The 9,557-nt window shown below is 28.8% G+C and overlaps 2 protein-coding genes across 2 annotated transcripts in view; one reads left to right on the forward strand and one right to left on the reverse strand.

Moving 5' to 3' along the window:
• LOC108748230 (UDP-glucuronosyltransferase-like) overlaps positions 1-7,933 on the reverse strand; it is an 11,131-nt gene extending 3,198 nt beyond the window's left edge. The window contains exons 1-8 of the mRNA XM_018486262.1: positions 7,827-7,933; positions 4,473-4,655; positions 3,533-3,672; positions 3,079-3,318; positions 2,552-2,968; positions 1,911-2,133; positions 575-794; positions 87-290 (exon numbers count right to left, since the gene is read on the reverse strand). Coding sequence (XP_018341764.1) covers positions 87-290; positions 575-794; positions 1,911-2,133; positions 2,552-2,968; positions 3,079-3,318; positions 3,533-3,637 — 1,409 coding nt within the window. The 5' untranslated portion in view covers positions 3,638-3,672; positions 4,473-4,655; positions 7,827-7,933. The remainder of the gene's footprint in view (positions 1-86; positions 291-574; positions 795-1,910; positions 2,134-2,551; positions 2,969-3,078; positions 3,319-3,532; positions 3,673-4,472; positions 4,656-7,826) is intronic.
• A 661-nt stretch (positions 7,934-8,594) lies between these two features.
• Positions 8,595-9,557, forward strand: part of LOC108748393 (trimeric intracellular cation channel type B) — a 5,770-nt gene continuing 4,807 nt past the window's right edge. The window contains exon 1 of the mRNA XM_018486543.1: positions 8,595-8,946. Within this exon, the coding sequence (XP_018342045.1) occupies positions 8,826-8,946 (121 nt within the window). The 5' untranslated portion in view covers positions 8,595-8,825. The remainder of the gene's footprint in view (positions 8,947-9,557) is intronic.

Consider the following 9,557-nt stretch of genomic DNA (forward strand, 5'->3'; position numbering starts at 1 on the left):
GTTTCCTTTTATGTAATTTATTGTTAAATGTGGTATATATCCAATAATAAAACTTAATAAATATTTTTATTGTTAAGAATATACTTAACAATATTACAATAAAAATAAAGAATAAAAATGCATAAACGTCGATTAGATTTTGTTTTATCCAGCTTTGATACCTAAGTGAAGTTATTAAAGTCCCATTTGGATGTCGGAATGCATATTCAATGCCCCAAATAGCTAAATCTAACGGCGGTATTGGTCGATCTCGGTATTCACTAGATAATTGTTTCATGTTTCTTGTATATCTGCACCAAACATATTTTACAATTAATGTAATATAATCTTACATTCGTATATCTTAACTTATAAATTCGCGTTATAAGCATACCTAACTTTTTTCCATCTTTTTCAATGTTTTTTTTTGCTTCTAACTTTTAATTAACTTTCATTCTTTTAATTCTTTTTACTAATAAAAGTACTTCAATAGTATAGTAAGGTGACGTCAAATAAACTCTTATATATTAATTTAATTATGTTAATTTAATGTTTATAATAATTATGATATTAAAACGTAATCGAAATTTGATACCTTTTATTGTAAAGTATTTCTTCAACTGCATGTAATACAGTCCGCGTGGACAATGTATTAATATCTAAATATACTCCAACATCCTTAGCTACTACTTTTTGTGCATTGAATTTTTGGTCTACGTAGAAAGGCGTTACAATCATTGGTACACCTATCCAAATGGCTTCCTGTGTACTGAGAAGACCACCATGAGTCCAAATTGCTCTGACATTCTTATGAGCTGCACATAAAAATTTATCATAATAAAAATCTCAATTGTTTATAATGAATCATTCATATAAACATTTTATTAATATAATGCATTTTTAAATCTAATTTTGTTCAATTCATCTAAAAATCATTTTTAGAAAAACCAATTTTCATTTAAAAATGCTAATCTGTTATTATAAAAAGATTATAAAATATAATTGTAATATTTAAAAATTAAGATTATCTACAGATGTCAACAAGAAACTGTTACAAAAAAAAACAAAATTATTTAAACATTATTGTAGAGATAATAAGATATGTAAATCTAATGCAACAAAATCTCCTCCACTAAATGAGAATAAATTGACATGGATTGAAATAGATTCAAATTTTCAGGAATACGCTTTCGAGAACGTTAAAATAAATCCTATATGATTGCAATGTATTTTTATTCATTTATAGGCATCGCATATGAATAAAGCACATTTCTATATCTTTTAATCTAAAAATAACATCAGCTTTTTTTCTATATCTTATGAGAATATTTTTGAATTTGAAATAGGAAATGCAATTTTTCAATCCAATCATAAATTTTCATCCAAATAAATGAAAAAATGGACCATATGCTGAAGTACGCATTCGAATAGATACAAAAAAATAGATTAAAATTTCAATTCATTTTAATCCATTCTCATTTACTCGGTTACTGTGTTATAACAAGTACCATATTCATTATTAAAATAAAATTTTACTATATAATTATTCAAGAACCATTTAAAACTAAAATATTTAAATATGCAATGTTATTATATGCAATGTTTTTGTTAAGTGTATTGCGAAACTTTATTGAAATACTAAAATGATGATTGAAATAACAATTCACATCGACAGTATAAAAATTAATAATTTTCTTAATTATAAATTATATTCTAGTCAATGCTATTTTTTTAAATAATATCACAAAAAAACATTTATAATTTCATAGATATTTGAATAAATTATGAATAAAAATAGATTAAATTATGAACTTAATTAAAAAGAATTTACACGTTAATAAAAGAAAATATGAAAAAAAGTCTAATTATGGAGAAAATATATATCGGTTATCACGTTTTTTTTATATTTTTCTAAGAATTAGAAAACGTACATAAAACTTCGCGTTGCGGCATCCATTTTACAATCATCAAATTGTCCGGTATTTCAAATGGCATTTCAATATCTAGCTTCCATAATACTCGTTGTTTTAATTTCGACAGAACCAATAAAACAGTCTTAACTTTGTCTAATCCGATAAACTTCCATTTCACATTTGTTCCTAATGATATTATAATAACTCCATCTTTTGCTCCATCAAGGAATGCGCGCATATCCTGTGAAATAAATATTTCGATAATAACTATAATGTGTTATGTTACAGTTATAATATTCAGTGAGAAATTACAACGTATAATTACTTTATATGTAACTTTGTATATTTACTGAAAATCGTTTTAAAAATTCGAAAGTAAATAATATAAATAATAATTCGATGAGACCATCTCATTAAATTTCTTCAGTATATATAATTTTTTGCTAATATATATTTTTTGCAATTTTTATTAGTTTTAAAACTAAGTAGAAAAATAGATACATGTAAAACTGTTACTTGTAGCTAGCCTTCAGTTAACCTACTTGTCGAGCGATTAAACATGATTACTTCTTACCTATCCAACCAATTACATTCGATCACTCGGCAAATATAGACTAGCTATTTTGTTTGATCTAAATATAATATACAATCTCTCTTACCTCGGGATATGTTACGACTATTTCGCCATCAATCGGTTTTATGGCCTGAGCATTCAGTCCTGCAATCTCCAAAGTGTTCGGAGGCAATGGAATCCCATGCTCAAATGCAGGATGACTATTGAGTAGTATAATATTAATACTGTTTTTTTCTATTTCATGTAATGATCTAATTGAGTGGCCTACGTATTTCTCAGCAAGTCGTTGCATAATAGGCAAGTAATAGTAATGTCGTGTGAAATCATCAACAGTAAAACATACAGTATTCCATGTTTTCTGCCACAAACCTATAGGTTTTGCAATGGGTAAATATCCATAAGATCGAAGAGTTGGATAACTTGGACCTCTGATAATATCTTTGAGCCAAGGTGCAGCGCTATACGGAATATATCCTACTATGGATGGTTTACCTTTAGCAATCTAAAAAACAATATCCACAGAGTAACAATAGAAATAGCTAAATCTATTGTAATAAATAGATAAAATAAATTAAGACTGCACTAATATTTAAGAAATCGCTTTATCTTTACCTCCCACAATCCGTATAAACATTCATTAAATGTAACATCTTGCAATATAATATCAAACTCGACAGTCTTGATCATTTCTAAAAGCTTTTTCGCTGCTTCAGTTTTTATCACTGAGTCACATGCATAAATTCCCCAATGATATGCAGAATACATCATATAAAATACGTTATACTGTTCCCATTTAACTGGATCAAAATCCTCTTCAGATTCTTCTATTACTTTCATCAAACCATCGAATACCTGAAAAAAATAAATATTCTTTACTGTTGATGAAAAAAGTATATATTATAGAAATATGAAAATATATTGGGAGCTCAGCTAATACAATGATTCGAGATACGTACAATATAAAATATTTTAAAACAGAAAAATTACATTCTTTCGCATTTGTTTCACAAATTTAAAATATTCAATTTATATTCAAAATGGTTCAAGTCCCATAACATTTACTTACATCATATGTTAAGTTCTGCGCAAGTTTATCTTTGATGTTAGTCTCATATGTGCTTATTGCGTGTACATGATGGCCTTTGCGAAGCAATCCTTTAATCAAATTCATCGTCCAAACATGATGGCTGGGCGATCCAACAGGCTCTATTAATAAAATTGACAATGGTTTTGATGTTGTCACGAAGCCGATTAAAATACAACACACAAAGTGGAGCAACAAAATGAAATAACTCGACATTATTGTGGCAAACTTGAAAGTCTTCTACGTAGTCTTCAAATCAAATTTCAAGATTAAATGCCTTAGTATATTTAGTGTATTCTCTCTTATCTTCATTCTACAATCAACAGATTTTATCATATTAATTGTCTTATTACATAATGAGCTAACAATATTGTAATATTATTTGCTGGATAATTTAAGTATACGATAATACATGAAAAATAAAAAAAAGAGTTACATAAGTAAACTATTAATAATGTATATATAAGTATTGTATGTACATGGCTCGTAGAATTTATTATTTCCCTACTACTATAAATTATTATTGACATTGACTGAATTGATACATTTACTTTAATTTACATTTAATTGCATGTAAACAGTTATTCGATGCAATGTTGAGTAAGTAATATATACGATAATTAATAATTCTTCGATGTTACTTTATTGGTACACACATACTTAACAAAAATTAAAAAATATACTCAAAACGCTCAAAATTGCACAATTTTCAAATCATCGAAACTTAGTGAAAAATCATTTCAGAAAAAAAATGAAAACAATATTAAAGTATCACTTTAAACCACGATATGAATACACAACAAGAAATAAAGGATGTCACGCATGACATCCAGGTTCGATCCCCGGTCAAGGTAATATTTTTTTGCAATAATATTATTTATAGTTTTAAGTTGCTTAAAGATCATTATAAAGATATACTTACAAGCATCAATATTATTAAATCACTTATCAATTTAATTTGTGATATTACTGCTCCAGACTTGTTAGGATTGCGTTTTATGTCTGAAAATAAATTCGGTGCGCAGTTTGAAGGATTGTGGAATATAAATTCACATGGAATTGTTTCACATCGAAGGATCCAAGCTTGGCCATTTAGCTTTTATTTCTTAAAAAGTAAAAAAGCATTTTTGAGCTTGTATTTTAACATGCTTTTGGCTGTTTCTCCAAAAAATTTTTATTTTTACTGTTCAGTATCTTTAAATAGCACAGTTAGATTCTTTAAAACTACGTACATTTAATAATTTGCAATTTAATAAAAAATTTTTCTAAAAAGTTTAATGCTTTTACAAAAAAAAAGTACAAAGTTTTATCTGCAAAATATTTTTTTTAATTTTCTTACGATTTTTCTTAACTGATCAATTACTAGACTTTAAAACTAAATATGCATTTCTTAAAATCAAATTTTAAAAATCGGCGAAGAATCGCAAAAAGTATTCGGAAGCTCGAAATTTGTATTTTAACATACTTTTGATTGTTATAAATTTAATTCTGCAGAATTGAGAAGATATAAAAATTTTTTCAATGATTTATCGAATTTCAACGTTGGTTATAAGAAATGCAAGTTTAGCTTCAAAGTTGCGTAATTCGGCTAAGAAAAATTGTAAGAAAATTTTTAAAGGGCGTTTTGTGGATAAAACACTGTTTTGTAAAAGTATTACATTTTTTTGAGAAAAAATTTTGTATCGAATTACTATTGAATGCAGAAATATAAAACGATCTACGATTGCGTAAACGTAGTTGTAGTTGTAAGAATTAACCAATCACACTTGAATACGAGGAGAATATCTGACTGTAATTGGTAAACTGTTTCAACTACGACTACTTACAACTACGTTTACAATTGTAGATCAGGCTTAAGAGTTTCAAGCTTTAAAAGCTTTTTTATTTTTTTTTTTATCAGTGATAATTTTTTACCAACTTTTGGTGATCCAAAAATTGTAAAATTTTAAATGTTTTAAAAATATTCTCTATTTTTTTATTGAGTAATAATGACATATCAATTTTTTCGTTTCCAAAGATACATTTGCTTAGTTAGTACGTTATGTTTCTTAATATCTAGTTTTTTGATTAAAAAAAGTATTCTTTACAACATATTTATTTTCATAAAAGTTACAAGCAATCGAATTAGATTAGGTATGTCATACCAAAGTATGTCATTATTATAGCGCAGCACTGAAAGATTAACATATATGCAAACTTTGTATTAATAATGTATATATGATGTACAACAAAACTAAATTGTGTGTAATTATCTATGATATCTATGATATCTATAATATCTATATCATAGATATTTATGGTAATTATATTTGCAGAAAAGAAGAATGTTAAAATCTAAAAAAAACATTTTTTAATGTTTCTTAGTTAATATAAAAAAGTTTCGAAATGTACAAATTATATAATATAATCAATTATTAATAAATATATCATATTAAAGGATAACTTAAACGGAGTCGACAAATGTATTGATGTATATGTATTTTAGAAAAACCCATATCGGGAATATGAGACAAATTGTTATCAAAAGTAAATTTCATGTGCTATGATATTTATTAATGAAAAGCATAGAAACCGTTACTTTTACTGTTTTTTTTTTGTAATAATAATTTAGTAATGACATTGTATTTTTATCATCAAACTGTTATTATAAAGTAATTTTTATCACCAAACTGTTATTATAAAGTAATGATAAAAGTAACGTTGTTACTTATTACTTTCCATTCTTGACAAAACGTGAAGTAATAAAATATCAAGACTATTGTTATAGCTGTAGCATATATAACTTATAAAAAATTTTGGAACAATTTTGACGAACAAAATCTGATAAAATAATTATTTAGTTTTGAATTCTAGCTTTGAATATAACATACTTATCAAGTTATATATGTTTACAAGTACTAATATACAAATACTAACAATACAAATTTTTGTTGTTCATTCCCGGGATATGTTGATATCTTATTTAACAACGTTTATATCTATTATCTTTAATAATGATTTTGTACGAGTTTAATATAATAATCGAAATACCACTCAAATCCACTTAAACAATCTTTAATATAATTTGTACATACCTCGGAACTTCTTCATATTAAAAACATCTAAAACTTAACCCATCCTTTTTTATTATTAATTAATGTTGAATCAAAATCCTTATATTCTGAATTCTTACAAATTTAGTGATACTAATACTAAATAAAAAAAAATATATATATATATATATTTTATTATATATATACAGGATGTATTTTAAAAAATGTATATGAAGCATACCGTGAGATACAGGACAAGAATTCAAGTAGAAAAGTCTTGAGTCATTTTTTGATCTGAGCTTTCGGTTCGTTGTTATACGATGTTAAAGTTAGCACCCTAGTATAGAAGGAATACAGGAACGTGGCAAAGCGGAGTGGAGTTGGCGATTTCGCGGCGGGAGAAGCGAAGAATATTGAATCAGTGAAGATTGAGCAGCGAAGATTATTGAATCTTTCTTACGGCCTTACGTTTTTGTATGTGCCATGAGTTTATCTCATGGTATGCTCCATATACATTTTTTTAGTTACATTCTGCATACATATATATTTATTATATATTTAAATATATGAATAAAAATATATTATACATATAAAAATACATATAAAGAAATATATTACACATCAAAGACATAGAGAATGGGCTGCGCGATCCGTATGTTAAAATGATCGATAAAAAAGAGAGGAATCATGGAAGACTACCAATCTGTATCTCTCTTTCCATTCAACGGTGTGATGGAAGAAAAATGAGAGAGAGATGTCGTCTTCCACGATCCTTTTCTCTCATTATTGTCGACTACATTTTAAAAAATTGCATAACTAATTAATCAATGCTGTATACTTCTGTATATTTCTAGACATGACTAAAATATTAATAAATGCTTTATATGAAAGAGAGTACAAGAATACCAATCAATCTCGACACTAGACACTTCTCAATCACAAAATTACACATTCTATACTGCAGCAATTGCGCATCATTCTGCTCTTTGCCTTTATTATCTGTTACGTAAATTCATTTATTTCTTGACGTCAGGAATATATTTAGCGAGCGTGCAACACATGCCTATAGTAAAGAAATGATAATAAAATCGACATTGAATTGACGTCGATTTGATGCTTTCGACATCATTTGATCAATTGAATCGACATCATTTCTGATTGGGTAAACGTAGATAGCCCAAGTTAAAAATGGCCGAAGCCATTGAATTGTGTTTTAATAAATACTATAAATGTGATAACGGTACCTTCGTATTTGCAGTCTATTTGTCATCATTAAACTTATCTTCCTCTATAACCGTTATGGGTGCGTTTACTTTACGCTCACTCGCCGTTATGGATGCGTTTATTTTACGCTCACGCACCTTAAATAGTGATAAGCGTCGCTTACATAAGTAAAGAAAGATAGAGAAACATTCTGACGTCACCGTGACGTTATAGACACTGCTCATAAGCGTGTCTATCGAGGTAGGATAACAAAAGAGTGAGCACTTACAGACCCTTATAATCAAAAGTAGATATGTATAATGTGTGTAATAAATTATGTAAAAGTCACTATTTGTTTATTTGATTGTTTATAGCAATTGAAATTATTTTTTATCGCTTTTTTAATTATCATCAGTCCCTTTTGATGATCATAAAATTTGTTCAGGGCTGGCCGTCTCTTATCGGTGCTCATGATCGATGCTTCAAGTATCACACATTTAGTTGTTCACCAAATGTTAAACAAAAATATAATAATATTCGGAGATACTCGGATAGTTTCCGAATATTATTTCGAAAACGTCCCAAATTTCTAGAAAGCATCATTCAAATAATTACACCGATAATGTAGAAATCTTTATTGTTATCATAGAAATATTAGGTAATACAGAAATCTTTAGGCAACACTCGCAATGCTTTATTGCCATCTATACACTGTTAGAGAAACTGTTTAAGAAACAACACTGCGCGCACTTAATCGATAAGGCAAGAAATTATGATTTCTTTTTTTTATATAATTGCTATGTAGCGCGAGGTTAAGTTAGGTTGGAATAGCCTAGCAGACGACGATAGCAGACAACGCGTAGCTGGCGTCGCTCGCGGGCGCTCGATCGCGAGCGTTTGAATCGAGGAAGTTGTTGAGGAGTATACGAGTCGTGGTGCTCGCGTGAAGTGTGCTGAGGCGTGTGAACGTCGTGTGGTACATCGTATATACGGTCAGGCTAAAACGAGCGACGAGCGAGCAACGATCAACATCCACGATCATGGATCCCGAAGCGTTCCTGGATATGGCCAATCAGGTTATCAAGCTGAAAATGTTCCCGTATTTCGACATAGCACACTGCGTGCTGGTCGCAGCACACGTCAGGGATGATCTAGGAACCGGTGAGTTGCGCCGGTCCGCGCTCCGACCGCGTTTCTAAATTTGTAGTGCTCTCTTGCCGGTGCGTCCCCCCGGCGTCCCCGGCGTCCCCGGCCGTGGGGGTCTCTCGGTGAGACAGCTTCTCCGTGACCTCGAAGGGCAACCACGTCCCACGCTTATTCACAAAATTTTATATTTACAGACGTGCTCTCTCTTTCTCTCTCTCTCTCCCCCCCCTCTCTCTTTCTCTTTCTTTCCCTCCTCCTCCCTTACACTTTTGCTCACACAAAACATCTTTAACTTTAATCTCAGTTCAGCTTATACTCTTCATCTTTTTCTAATCAGCTTTTTCTAAAAAAAGCATAAAGAGTTAATTGAATCATTAAAGTTAAGGACGTTTTGGCTATCAGCTAAAAATATTAACCAAAAAATTAGCTAAACATAAATATTAGCCATAATTTTTATTATAAATACGTTTTGAAATCAACTACAAAAACAAAACAATAAATAATGGCATTATGCAACAAAATAGATCCAAATAAATTTTTGCACAAATATTTATTAAAATTTTATAGATTATATATATATATATTAGGTGTACAAAAAAGTTCTGAGCTTTTTTTTGTAAAATTCA

The sequence above is a fragment of the Trachymyrmex septentrionalis genome, unplaced genomic scaffold (genome assembly GCF_001594115.1).
Source record: "Trachymyrmex septentrionalis isolate Tsep2-gDNA-1 unplaced genomic scaffold, Tsep1.0 scaffold22, whole genome shotgun sequence".
Classification (NCBI taxonomy): Eukaryota; Metazoa; Arthropoda; class Insecta; order Hymenoptera; family Formicidae; genus Trachymyrmex; species Trachymyrmex septentrionalis.